Source organism: Salarias fasciatus, chromosome 7 (genome assembly GCF_902148845.1).
Source record: "Salarias fasciatus chromosome 7, fSalaFa1.1, whole genome shotgun sequence".
Lineage (NCBI taxonomy): Eukaryota > Metazoa > Chordata > Actinopteri > Blenniiformes > Blenniidae > Salarias > Salarias fasciatus.
Window position 1 is genome coordinate 15,257,956 of NC_043751.1, and position 15,138 is coordinate 15,273,093.

The 15,138-nt window shown below is 45.1% G+C and overlaps 1 protein-coding gene across 1 annotated transcript; it reads left to right on the plus strand.

Moving 5' to 3' along the window:
• Positions 1–879: 879 nt before the first annotated feature.
• On the plus strand, positions 880–14,003 carry znf469 (zinc finger protein 469). The gene has a single exon (XM_030096042.1). The coding sequence runs from the start codon at positions 953–955 to the stop codon at positions 12,851–12,853; it is 11,901 nt and encodes a 3,966-aa protein (XP_029951902.1). The 5' UTR covers positions 880–952; the 3' UTR covers positions 12,854–14,003.
• Positions 14,004–15,138: the final 1,135 nt, after the last annotated feature.

The window sequence follows — 15,138 nt, forward strand, 5'->3', positions numbered from 1 at the left end:
TGGGAGCCAAAATAAACCCAGGACCTGAGCAGCCGTGTCTGAAATGCCAGCGGAAGGGCAACAAACGTCAGTGTGCCCACAGTTCTCACTGTCCAAAGTCTGGCTGAGTAATCCTCGATATTCCTCCATGATCTAAACCTGAAGCAGTCTGTAGCAATAGAACACTGTTGCATTGTGTCCCCGGCTCTTAAGGAGTCTGTGATTCATTTACTGGCAGTTGCCTTTTGGATCCATGTACTATATTTTTCTCATCCTAAGTGCCGTAGTGAGCCTCATCACTTCAACTGGTTTCTGAGTTTTCATTGAGGATTTTCACAGTGATATACCATCTACCCACTGTTGTCAAGCAGCAGTCAAACACACAGATACGCCTGCACTTATTTGTTTGAAATGTCTTTCAATCATCTGTTATAAGTGGGTGGCTGTATATATAGCTCTCGAATGAGTTTGGCAGCTTCTTCAGTCCCTATTGATCATGCTGTGTCTCTGTGCATTGACAGCACTGCTGGCTCATGCTGCAACAGTGCCCTCTGCTGGCAGAAACAGGGATGATTGTAATTGTCTTTCAGGCGTTGTGAAGAGGGTTATCCTTTCTTCTGAATGTATATTTTTGAAGTTCTTTTAGAAGGCTAGATTGTTTGAAACATAAATCAAAGTTATTACATTTTGATTTATATCAAAATGCAAAAAAATGCATTAAAACTTTTCTAAAGATTAATCACCTTTTTACCTAGAGATCCTTCAATAAAAATGCTTGTACTTTGAAATGCTAAACTTTTATTTGACCATTTAAAAAAAATGAGGCTGTTAAACTTTCCATCTAACCCTCTCTATCCTGTTTTTTTTTTTTTTCCAGGTGCTCCTGTCTCTGCTGCCAAGTCTGTGGTTCACAATGAGGGTGAAGAGATGAGTTTGCAGCGAGCTGCCCTGTTCCTGCAGTTCCTGCCACTGGATGTTTACTGATTCCTACAGCCCAGACGATGATGTCCCTGTCTCCCAGATAGCACTTCTGAGGACCGGGTCTTCGCAGCACTCGTCGTGCACCATGGCAGGAGAGACTCAGCGAATGCATGCACTGAAAGAGGTGGATGCTGAATCCAAACTGCAGGATGAGGGGACGTCGCTGGAAAGGCAGAGTGACAAAACAAAAAAGGAGTCTTCGGAGCACTTTTCAAGCACCAGCACTGAGACCAGAACCAACAGCAAAGGGACCAAAGCTGAAAAAGTAGAGAAGGAGCGGGACTGTCCACAGCAGCGTGAGGCTGTCATACGGCCACAGCAGGCAGGCAAAATTGACTTCAGATCCCTGCAGAACAGATCCAAATTTGCCACTGATAGGACTTGGTCGAGTGGAAAAGGAAGTCCCCAATCCCCGAGTGGAAAAGGCCGCAGTCGAGAGAAGGGGAAGCGGTCAGGAAAGACGGAGCGTGGCAACCCGCAGCAGCTGTACAGACTAAGCATTGCAAATCCACGCACTGTCGGTATTGCCTATCCGCAGCAGAAGGTTTTGCCACCCAAGAAGTTGGAAACCAGTCGTGGCCCAGTTTCGGGCAGCTACAGATTCCACGTTCCCAGTTTACCGGAGAGGGAGGCCGAACTACAACAAGAAGAGTTTAACTACAGCCGCTGCTTCCAGGAGGCTTCCTCAAACCTCACCTCCCCAAGCTTTACCTCACAGGCACTGGGTTCCTCAAGTGGAACAACCTCCCACCCACATCCACCCCTGTCACAGCAGCAGCAGCCAGCATCAATGGAGAGCAACAGCGCACAGCCTGGCAGCCAGCTGATTCTGGCTGACTATCAACTGAGCGGCTCTAATGCATGGCAATCTCCTGAAAGGACTTTTAATGGTGCTAACTATGGTGTTTCATCACAGAAATCAACCGCTCTCTCAGAAGCCAATAAAGCCGGTGCTTTCGTTCCTGGTCCGTATCAGTATGGATATTATTTAATGGAAGAATCGGCCTCTGACTCTTTTTCGTGTGAACAGAATCCACAATCGCAAGACTTCACAAACCCTTCTCTAAGTTCTGTTCACGTGAGCCATAACTCTTCATTTATTCACGGAGAAGGGCAAAGCATCACTCAGAACGGCACTCAGTTCGGTAATGAACAGCAGCCGGAGAACCAGAGCTCTTATCCTCACCCTCCACAGTCACAGTTTATTCAAGGCATGGCGCCGCCCATTCAGTGTCCGAGGAATCTGAGTGACGACTCAGCCAGCAGTGACAGCTCCGGCTCCAGCTCACAGCAGTCAGAACAGGGGAAGACCGCCCTGGCTGAGAATGCAGACGCCGTTGGACCGACAGACAGCAGAGACGCAGCCGTCACCTTGGGGAGTAAGAGGAGCTGTCACCCCAAAGACTCAGCTGCCAACCAAAGGACACTCATTCAGGGAAGTGTGCATGCAAGAAATATTTCACAAGGCCCAGGTTCTCCAATGCACTTTTCCAACAAAACATTCAACAACTCTCCAGTCAGCACCGTCCGCACACTCTCAATGCCTTTTGAGAAAAATACCAACACTAAGATTTTACATAGGTTACCCCACTCATGGGAGGGGCCTAATAAGACATATTCAACAGTGGATCCAAACACAGTTCAGTATACTGATCTGAATGATAAATTTCAGTTTCAGAACCAGACAGCGCTTGAGCAGGGGCCAAATTTACCTAAAAATAGCAGAATGGCCTGGCAGCAGATACGTCCAAACCCTGCCTTGACAAACCAAAGCAAAATTGAGCCGTCAAGGCAAATAAGCAATCAAAAACTGGCTTTCTTAGTAGCCCCCTCTGACTGGCAGGATGATAACAAATCACATAAACATAGCTCACTAAAAAACCCCAACTCGTTTCAGAACGGCAGGAATCCAAACCAAAGACAGGAGACTGCGAAACACAATGGTAATACAGTGTCTACTTTCAAAGTGGAGACGAGCCACCCCCAAGTCTGTGAGTCCAAAAATAAGGCAGTGTATTTTGGACTCAACCAGTCTGTTTCAGCAACATCCACGAGAAACTATAACTATCCACCATTGCAGGTGCCAGCTATGGGACTCATGATGGTGTCACCCTATGAGTCCCCGTTGCCCTCCCCAGTTCACAACCCCGCATCAAGCAGCTGCTCTTCCCTCTCCCCTGCATCCACCAGCCCCGTTAACATCAGTTCAGACGACAGTCAGATATCAAAGTCGGTTCAACCTCACCCGTTTTATCACCAGCCACAAGGAAAAAGTCAGTTACCCACTGATCAGCTGGCCACTCATCCTCACCAGTTTCACTCCGATGCACAAAGAACTCATCCCTATGCACCCGAGAGAGCCAAAGACGATATGATGAGCTACCTGCATAGCAGTACACATCCAAAGACAGCTATGGATGGCAATAAAGGCTACATGGATAGCTTTGGAGTGGAGCATCACCAGCCTCCACCACCTTACTCAGCTCATCAGCTGTTGGCCAGCTCATTAGCAACAGCAAACCTTGACCAGTTAGACGTGCTTCTGACATGCAAGCAGTGTGATCAGAATTTCAACAACCTGGCTTCGTTTTTAGGCCACAAGCAATATTGTGCACAGCACACTTTTGCGCAAAATGATCTCAAAGACATGTCCAAGGCGGAGGACAGTGGAAAGTTCCATGCAGAACCTGCAAAAGTAGTTTCATCTGTGTCCAATGTTTCAATGCCAAGGTGTCCATCGGACCTCCACCTGTCTCTGCTGGGCCTCAATAAGAATGGAGAACTGATTGCTGAGAGTGAAACCAAAGGAGACACGAAGGACGATCCAATGAAACTCAACTTGTTCTCAGGCCCAGGAAACCTCCCTGTCCCTCTCCCTGAGCTGGAGATGGAGGATGCCAAACTAGACAGCTTAATCACAGAAGCTTTGAATGGACTGGGCTATCAATCAGACAATGCAGAGATAGACAGCAGCTTCATTGACGCATTTGCTGATGATGAACTCACCACTGTCAAAACGTCATCAAACAAACAAAGTGTGAAAACGAAAGAATCCCTGGTCTTTGAAAGCAAAAATAAACAAGCAGTTGATGACAGGTCTTTCACGCAGGGAAAGTATTTTTATGACTCTGATGTTGAGAGCCCTGAGAAAATGTCTGTGACTGCAGAACAAGATGAGAAAATTAACATAAAAAAAGAAGTCTCACATAAAAATTCAACAATTGCCTCAAGGGAGAAGATGTGGGAACAAGACAGCAAAGGGAAAGAGGCAAGAATACAGTGCAAGAGTGAGGAACAAAACACAAGCACACAAAGGTTTCTTCTATCCAGCAAGTTCTCTGAGCGATGCGGTGTGAAAAGCTTTCAAGACAACTCTGTACTTCGAGGGTCAGCACTCTCACAGGCCTCCACATCTCCAACCTCAAGAACTGCCGTGAAAGAAAGCAAGAGGAAAAGCACTGGAGGGGGCACCTGGAGCAAAGAACTCATTCACAAAATAGTTCAACAGAAAAATAAACTCCATAAGCTCCATGTTAAAGGGACCAAAAACCTCCAGTTTTCCTTGGTGATGGAAAGACTGACTCCAACTGTGCAGAACCCTGCGTTCGGGGAATACGACTACGTCTCAGACTCAGAGGATGAATGTGAGCCGGTAAAAATAGCAAGTCAAGGCCGGCTTAATCAAAGTAGCCGATGTAAATACACGTACACCAAAGAGTGCAAGTGGCGGGCAAGAAGTGAGAGAGACCAGGCAGCGTGGAGGCATGAGTCGAAGGAGTGTTTTGAGGTGAAAAAAAGTGAAGAAGTCTCTCTTTCTCCAGAGAAACATGGCTCTTACCAGAGACTCAGGCGGAGAGGCAGCAGGTCGTCCACAAGCAGTGAACTCAGCACATCTGTCAGTGTTTCAAGTGATAGTAACAACAGCCCCAAAAGCACTGACCGCACTGATTCAGACAGTGAGAAATACACAGACAAAAAGAAAGAGTCTCCCGAGCAGAAAACCCTCGAAAAGTCCTCCCCACATAAGTTATTTAAAGAGTCCAGCACACTAGCATTGATGTTCACGAAGTCTGTCAAGAAGTGCAGCACTGACAAAACCATTAATTCTGATAACAAAGACAGCACAGAGGATCCAAAGAGGTACTATTCAAATCCAGAAGTTGCTGATCCACTATCATCTTCGCAAAAAGGAAAAGACACGAACAAACACTCTGACAAAACCCGAAGCTCTCACACGAAATCAAGAGAGAAAGTTCCGTCTCACAGAAAAGAGACCGGCACAACAGTTACTGCAGACAGAAGCGCTCTGCAGAGGACAGACAATCTGTGCCCTAAAGAAGAGCTAACACAGTGCAACGCCGCAGATAACAAGAGACTACAGTTTAATTCACACTCTCCCACCATTGCCAAAGCACCTGATTTCAATATTGACAGAAACACAAAGGGCAAAAGAAGAGAGCCGCCCCAAGCTACACAGCCGGAGCTATCGGACAGCAGCACATTTGAAAAACAGAGTGAAAGTGTCTGCATGGTGAAAGAGGCTATTACTTTAGTCAATGACCTAGACACGCACAAGCCTGCATCTCTTTGCACCTCTTTGATGGATGAGGTGTGCCTATCTCCGACTGAAAGCCACAGGCCGTTAATACAGAAAGACACGCTCAACCTCATGCCCTACCCTCTGGATCAGGAGCAGGGGCTCATGAAATCCCCGCTCTCATTTGACACCTCATCAATGTTTGGGGACCTCACAGGATTTGATAGTGGCCTTTACTCGGAGATGCCAATACAGAAAGAAGGTTTCCATTCAATAGAGAACACATCCGATAAAAAGGAAGAGTTTGTGTCTTCTTTCTCTCCCTTCTTGGAACAAAGAGACTGGAATCTCATAGTTAGCCCAGTGCTACCAGATGAGATATCTCAGTACAAAGGCCATTCTGAGAAATCAAATGAAAAGAAACCAGATTACAATCACGTTCCTTTGTCTCTGCCAGAAAAAATAATTGACTACAGTGCAAATCTCAACAGCTGCGCATCAGAGGATGAGCTAGAGATAAAGAGAATAGTGAATGAGCTTGAAAACCAGCTGCAGACGACAAAGTTGGAAAGCCCACCGTTGCTCCCTCAGGATGTCCCCAAGCAGCTGCAGATGAGCAAATTTTCACCTTTACGTCTGGACGATGAATCGGAGAGCGACAGCAGTGGTTTGAGTATCAAGTGCCCGGCACAAACAATAGATGTACCAGTCTCAAATATCCCTGCAGAGCCTTTCACCGAACCGGGGCTCCCATGGTCCACCACATTTCAGTTTGCACTGATGGGCGAACATCACAGTCCCCACTCTCCAATTCATAGCGAACCAAAAGCACTTGAAACTTTTTCTGAAAAAGATGACCATGCACCGGAATTGGTCTCACCAGCTTCGCATACTGAACACCCTGAACTCCAGCATGAGAAAACATCAAGGGAGAGAAGCACTGAGGACGAGTCTCCTGTGAAAACAAAGGAAGAGATTTTAGAACAGAAGAGATACACCGAAAATCTCATGAAAAGCCTGGAGGTGATTTCAGACTCTATATTCAAAAAAGAACCCATTATATCAGTACACAAGAAGCCGAATGTTAACTTTCTCTCCAGTCAACAACATCAAGAAATTGAATGTCAGGTAACTGAGAGAAAAGATCAGAGTGAAAAGGAAGCAATTACAGGAAAGGAGAATATATTATCACCTCCAAATATCAGCGAGCGGAAGGATGAAATTGAATTCATTCTGAATGAGTCACAGTCATCTCTCTCCAACAAGACTGACCCCATAGTCAATGGCAACCGGCCAATTTCATCGCAGCCAAGTGAACCCACAGAAAACAAGGATTACAAGGCAGAGACTGAAGCCACATCAGAGGAGAATATCACTGAGAATAGTAATTTCACTCCCAGCTCAAACGTGGTGACACATGACCCACACGTGGTTGAGGAATCCTGCGGGAACACTAATATGGAGGACAACGAGAATGTGCTGCATAAAAACAACGGTGGCGACGAAGAATATTCAACCACAGGTGGCAGTGAGGAAGCAGAGCCAATGACCACAAACCGTTTATCACCAACAGTTGAGACCAACTTTGTCAAGGAGAATGAAGGAGAGATCAAATCAGCACTACAAATTGCAGAGAGCCATGATAATCCTGAGGAAATCTGTGCATTACATGCTGATGGGCTGAAAGTTGAAAGCTCATATGGTGTAAGCGACGGAACAGCTGAAGAAACATCAAAAAGTGATCCGTTAATTGGCCTTTCTCCTGCAAATATCTCTCCAAAGAGTTACAGCGAAGCTGAAATGTCAGTGGAGATCGTCACCACTGACAAACCATGCAGTCCCTTACTGGTGGAAGCTGATTCAGAGAGTACCGGCCACTGTTCCCCGTTCCATGACGCTGAGCCCATAGAGGGACAAAGTAATCTGTTTATGCTCTCGCAGTCTGATAGCATCATTAACGGCGATCCCTGCAAAATTACACAATTCAACAACTCATTAAAAACTGAAGCAGATCTGACATTCAAGCCTATTCAGAAAGAAGAAGAGATTTTAAATGTTCAAGACATCAAAGAACATCTTCCAGTTAATTTCATGGCAAGTCAACAAAACTCACCATGTAGAGAAGAGCTGGAAGAAAGCCAATGTGCGTTCTTAGAGATTTCTCCGTCCAGTCCTCTTTTATCAACCTCTTCTCAGAATACAACTCAGAGCCTCAACATTGAAGACAATTCATCGACATCACAAAATAAATGCCTTAATAACTCCACTGATGAAGACTTCATTCAAAATTCAAAATCCCCTCTGAACAAAAATGGAAGTCAAAATGTCGAAGAGGCTTCAAACAGCTCGGAATCAAACACAACAAATCAGATGGAGTATTCTCTGATAAGCCCACCTCACCTGGACTTGGGAATCACGGGGTGTAAAATCCCCACCTCTGAAACTCTCATCTCTTCTCCACTTCCCCTGAGCAGCACAGCAGAACCAGCTGAAGTGTCTCTTGAAAAAAGAGATCTAATGTATGATTTCAAGCTCAGCCCTCTCGACTACACCAGCCTCTCAGATGAGCCTCCACAGCTGAACCAGTACGACTATATCCCGATATCACCAGCCAACAAACCAGAAGAGCATCTAGACAAGAAGCAGAGACCCGAAGAAGACTGTGAATCGTGTGACCTGAGCCTTAATCCTGCACTGATTTTCAACAAAACTAAAACAGATACGGCAGTATCCCTGAACTCCGACCATGCAGCTAAACTACATTCATCAGATGAGCCACTGGCGCTCCAGCAGAGTATGAAATTCACATGTTTTTCTTTGGGTCTCCCATATGAAATCAAAACTTCAGACTCTTCAGCTGGTGGAGTTAAAGCTAACTTGGAGGTTTTCCATGATCCTGTTGATCCTGTTGAGCATTTGCATATGCATACTGACTTTGAGGACAAAGCTAAATCGGAGGATTTAGATTCTTGTGATACTCCTGTTGAAAAAAGTACCCTTCTTAAAAAAGACTTCTCAGATGGTCCGCCCACTCCTAAGCCACTCATCATCTGTGAAAATGATCAGATGCCTCTTCCACCAGACCCATCCGAGAGTCAACCCACAACAGAGACTGGCCAGCATTCAACAACGCAGCCGACTCAAAAGGAGACAGCACAAAAGAAAACTCAGAGCAGCGCTCAACAGGGTAAAGTGCTCTGTGAAATCTGCTTCATGTGTTTCAGGACTGTGCCAGGCTTAAAGAGACATAAGGCCATGAAGCATTTGGTCAGGACTGAAAAATACATTGGCCCACAGAGCACAAAACCAAGCCATCAGGGAGCTGCGCTTATTTATGAAGCATCACAAACTACAGAGAAAAAACATAAAGATGATTCACAGACCTGCTCCCCAGCAAAAATAGATGGGCTTCCTGAGATAAGTAGCACTCTCATATCTAAAGCTGCGGAGACTGAGTCAGTCCTGGAGGAAATGGCAACTGAGACAAGTACAGTGGCAGCAGATAAAATAAGCCATCAAAACCCACTGCTGCCAGCAAAACCAAGGAAGAACAACAAAGCCAAAAAGAACAAGAACAGCGAGGTAAACACAAAGCCTGACCCTTTCTCTGATGAGCTTCTGAATATATTAAAAACAGACATACTTCAAGCTATAACTCCTGAGTTCAAAAGCAGCGCACTAAAAGAGCAGAGCAAATCTCCGGAGGACCAAGTAAAAATCAGTGACAGAACTGTTCCTGCAAAAGAGTCGCTCTCTCACCACGTTACTTCAGACTCTGGAAGTGAAAACGCATCACAATCTCCACCAAAAGAGGCAAAGGCGCCCGATGAGTCTGTGGATGTAAATCAAATAACTGATACAGATGATATGAAATGTACAAGCACTACAAAGACGGCCAGCCTGGAAGTGTGTTCAGATAATAATGTGGAAAGTGCTGCATCTATAGACAAAGAGATTGTTGGAGAAAGTGATGAGTCCGGAAAGACATTGAGCACTGTGGAGGAGGCGCGTGAACAGGAAGGATCAGAAGCGAATCTTGCCCAGGAGATTCTCGGCAAAGTGGCGGTGGAGATGAGAAGTGAGAATAACAGTGGTTCCTCCGACAAAGCACACCCTCTCTCTTGTTTGAATTCCCCCCCGCTCAGTCCTCCCAGCATTAGTGCTGATCTGAAGGCCTTACTCGAAGATGACACCATATTCTCACAACTGTTCCCCAGAGATGAGGAGGCAAAAAGGAAAAAGTGCCCCAGGGTATACAGCAAAAAGAACAAAAGACAGAAGCTCTCACCCGACACAAACATAAATCCGGACTGCCCTCCCAATCAAGCTTTGATCCAAAATAAGGCTCAGTACACGGACAGCCAATCCGAGCAGAAGTTCACCGACAGTCAAACCAACCACAGTGGTTATGAGACAATATCTATTGATGATGCAATCATGTTGAATATGTGCCACAACAGCACGCTGAAGGTGGACGGCGATCAGAGTAAAGAGGAGGAGAAAATGAAAGAGTCTGGCAACATCTTGAAACCTCTCAAAAGTACCATTGACACATCACCCATCGAATGGAGTGGCCCCGGTGAATTCAGCAGCCTGGACGCTGGTTGCGAAGTCACTTCTGACCTCAGCACTTGTAAACCAGAACTGCCAAGCAAACCCTGTGCTCTGCCTCTGCCCGCTGCTCCCTACAGTGCAGAGCCATGCGCCCCAGAGGGTGGGCAACCTTTCCACAACATTGATATTCAAAATATCAACACCACATTTCAGCTGCCTGAGATTCAGTTCTTTGACTCTAATAAAGACATCTCAGTCGTTCCTCCTACTGCAGCCGCTGACATAGAAAACACGGAGGATGAAAAGTCAAAGAAAGTAACAGAGCGACGAGGCAGGAAGCGACAAGATGGTGGAATGAAGGTCAAGGACAAGCAGTACAAGTGCAAAGTGTGTTTCACTTGGTTCCTCACCCTCGGCGAACTGAACTTTCACAAACTCTCGCACAACCCCTCTCCACCTCCGACCTGCTACATGTGTGTGCAGCGCAAATTCAGCTCCAGGGAGCAGCTGAGAGATCATCTGAGAGAAAAGCACGCCAAGAACAAGACAGGTATCTGGACTTGTGGAATGTGCTTGAAGGAGATATCAGACGTGTGGATGTATAATGAACACCTGCGTGAGCACGCCACTCAGTTTGCAAGGAGGGGTCAGACGCAGGGCTCCATGTTGGGAATTTCGGGCTGCTTCATGCAGGAGACAGCCGTGAAGAACTTCATCTCCTCAATCATGCAGCACCGCACCAGCAGAGCCAACAGAGAGTCCAGCAAAGCTGCTAAAGTTTACCAGAAAAGTACGAACGGTACGGCGGCAGAGAGGAACACCCTGGAGGGTGCAGAGCCAAAACTGAACAAATCAAAAAGCAGTGGCTCAGGAGGGAAGCAGGGCGCATTAACACCACTGGAGGTCCTCCACAAAGCAGACGCTCCTAAAAGTGTGGAGATGCATCCTAACTGCAAAGACCCTTCAAGAGACTGCCACCACTGCGGGAAGCAGTTCCCCAAACCGTTCAAGCTCCAGAGACATTTAGTTGTTCACAATTTGGAGCGTATTTTCCTGTGCCACAAATGTCCCGTCTCTTATCAGGAAGCCCATGAGCTCAAGGATCACCTAAAGAGAGTTCACCAGGAGGTGCAAGAGCTGGATTCAAAACACACCACCCTCTACACCTGCGAGCTTTGTGCCGATGTCATGCACGTGATAAAGAAATCCTTCATCTGCAGCGCCTGTAACTACACCTTCTCCAAGAAAGAACAGTTTGATCGCCACATGGAAAAGCACCTCTCCGGGGGAAACAAAGTCTTCAAGTTCCGAGGCGTTCTCAGACCTGCCAAAATATCTGCATCCAAGGAAGATGAATGTGATTCACCTTCAGTCAAGAAGAGGAGAATTCTCTCTGACACCCTGCAAGAAAACAGTTCAGACAGTGGCATTGCCAGTGTTGGCTCGCTCCACCTGAATCCAAACTCAGACGCGCAGTCAAAACCCCCGGTGTCCACAGCGGACGACTCCACACAGACCGTCGCAAACGAGTACCACGCTGACACCAACTGTACAAGTGTCAAGACTGAGGACATCGCCGAGGACTACTCCGAACTGCTGGTGGAGCTGGAGAAATGTATTCACATGAGTTCGTCAGAGTCAGCCACAGCAAAGAAAGAAGAAATTGACCCAAGTCTTTCACCTAATCATGATAAAGAGGGTAATGGAAAATCAATTACCGAACCATGTGACGTGAAAGAAGAGAATGAGTCAATCTGCATTAGAGGAGAGACAACGTCATGGCCAGCATCTAAAGAGAGTAGTAGTGCGGGGGAGGAGATTGTTAAAGCTAAGAAAGGCTCTGCTCAAGGTGACACATCAGAGACTGAAGGAAAAACAGATTTGCTTCCACCCAGCGAGAACTCTTTTGTCGGCTTAAGAGAAAACCAGGTCATTTTAGATACACCTGAGGCTGAAAAGCAAGAATTAGCTGTTGATGTGATGGACCAACAGAGAGATGATGAGCGGTGGCATCACACATCCACGGCATCAAGTACTGACAGCAAACAGCAGCTATTATCTCATGGTGCTGAGCAGGAAGGTAGCAGTCAGATGAAAGACAAAGTTGCCCCAGCCAGAACGAGCGACAACACTAAAAACAGCTCTACAGCTGGCGGCACAAAGGCTACAGAATCAACCCCAGTCATGCACTCCAAGCTTCTCCTCAACACTTCAGCTCCTAATGAGGACAAAGAATGTGTGAGGCCACAGAAAAAGAGGAAGGACATGAAATCCCCTCACAGCCTGCAAAGGGTTTCCTCTCCAGTCACACAGGAAAACTTTGGTGTTGACTCTCGAGCCAAAAAGAAATTTCGCCCTTACAAGTGTGCAAATTCCTCCCTGCAGAGAAAGTCAGACGGACCTAATGAGTATCCTGTGCTGTCTTCGGTACGGGACGATGTTGTTAGCAACAAAATAGTTTCCAAGTGCAAGACCTCGAACTTGAGTCTGCAGTCGAAAAGGAGTTTGCTTGATAACTGCACACATAAGAAGGCTGAGATTGTTGCCCCGCAGAATGGGGAATATAAAACCAAAAAGGGACCTCTGGGAAGATCTTTTCATCCTCCTATATCTAAAGTGTCTTCAGTTCCCATGAACAACTCTTTGAATAAATCCAGGCCAAAGATGGGGGTGAGGTCGATGGAGAGTCATTCGTACCGGACGGCAGAGTCCCAGAACAACCTCCTAAGCCAGCTGTTTGGCCAAAAACTCACTAGCTTTAAGATTCCTTTAAGAAAGGACACATCAGAATCTATTAACTGAAGGGGGGTGGGGGGGTTTTGAGGGGTCTGTGAATAAAGAGACTGTAGATTTCCACAGTTATAAATGTTTAAAGACAATTCATTATGGTGAATGAGATTGCACAGCTCTTCTTTCTGTGAAATGTTATCTTTAAATACTTACATAGTCACTTTATGTCTTCTTTGTACATGTGTTTTTATTACACAAATGTGAGAATGAACGGCGGATATGAATTCTGGGTCAAAAAATGAATATGCTAGTGGGATGAATCATTGAATTTTCTTGAGATTATATTTCATTTACCTAAAGGAGATTAAAAAAAAAAGAATACTTGAAAATACAGTAAGATATTTTCTTCTAAGAAATGCATGTTTGTTTTGCATTGATATGATTTTTTTTTTTTCCCTCTCATTGTAAGTCTTCCTGCAAAAAGGACCAAATGACGTCAAAACTGACTTGGACTGTTGTCTGTGCACCTTTCATACATGCTTCCAACATACTCGTTTTGTATCTTTTTTTTAACTTTACTGTACTGCATTGACATTCATCATATTAGCTTTTTATATAGACATTACCTGGTGCTACATTGTGTTTAACTGTAATGTGAATGCTAATGTCCTCAGAAGGGAACATGAGATCTGTAGCAATTACACTACATACATCCAACTGTTGATTTTTTTTTTTTTTTTTTTTTTTTACTGATTCTTTGTAGTTTATTCAAGATACTGTGTAAACCATCCAAGCAATTCATATGTAGGCTGACAGAACACAAAATTAGGAAAGCTTCCATTGTATAAACTCAGGTGCATACAAGGACATCACAGTCCCAAGACCTGTATTTGGAGTTCTTCCCATGCACTGATACTACCACACACAAAGTACAAACTCAATCATCTGTGTCTGTAACTCCAAATGTTTTAATTATGAATAGTATTTACAAAGACAACAAAGGTGCTTTATCTTGTTTATACTGTATGTATCTTATATTGTATAATATTGTAGGTAGATTATTGTTTGATGTAATGCTTCGTGTCAAAGTTTTATTTTAATAATGTGCAGAATGAAACGGATTGAGGAGAAAAAGGGAAATGTGGTGCCTCTTGCAAGATGTAAAGTGGTTCACTAAGTGCCTCTTTTATCATTGGTTAATAAAGATCTGTATTGGTCTCTCCTTGCTCTTTCCATTCTTTGTTCATTGCAAATGATTTTGCTTCCATCCCCGCGGACTGCAGGTGTCACCGCATGCATCAAACACTGCGAGCAGTGGAAGCTGCTTCTGCCTGGAGGCAGAAACAGGTGCATACACAACGAATTCCAACTCTTTTTTTTTTTGTCTTCAGATCAGTGCTTCATTGAGTTCAGTCATCATCTGAAAGATCATCAAAAACCTATCTTAATCACACCAAAAACAGTCAGCAGAAGACGATTTCCTTTATCCAGTCATCTGCTGGTCAGTGGAGCGGGGTGTGGGGACCTCTGGCTCTCGTCTCGCTCGGGGCATGTTGCTTTCTCACCACATGTAAAATGGCTTCTATTCCTACATGAACACTTTTTATCATCACATAGGAATAAAAAGCCATACTACACAATGGCATACGTGAGGAAACACAGACAGGTGAAGCATTCTCATGTCTTCCACTGAGTAACTTTGAGACCTGGGAAGAAAAAAAAAAGCAAGAGGGATAGAGGGGAAAAGACAGAGATGAGATGATTGTCTTTGCACAAATTCTCAAACTATAAATAAAGTTCAGATTTTATCATTAGAGCTCCTTTTGTAATTGACTGTCAGTGAGATCTACTCATCAGAATTCATTTATCATCATTTGCCAGTGCTGTTTTAGGCAGATGCAGTACGTGCATATGAAAGTGGAGTTGCAGATGTAAATATTCCACCATATGGTCCTTAGATTTGCTCTATAGCAGAACTGAAAACCCACAAGGTCATAGTCACTTCACACATTTTTAATGAAAGTTTATAAGGTGTTAGCAGCACACTGGTGTTTTCTGTAAACACAGCGAGTAGCCAGAAGTCCGTGTGCTGATTCAGAGGAAGTGTGGAGAAAACAGAGCCACAGTGTTGTTGAAGCAACTCCTCTAATTAATTTAGAGGGAATACTGGTTTGGCAGCCACTGCAAGCGCCATATTTCTGGACTCACTGGTGAAAATAAAGCAAGCGTGACTGTGATGGAATTGCAGACTTCAATCGCTGCTCGCTTTGCTATTCTGCTCCACTCTGTATCAAAGTTTCTCCTGCAGGACTGAATATAAATTCATGAAGGTGCGCTGGCAGATGTGTAGCAGCGTG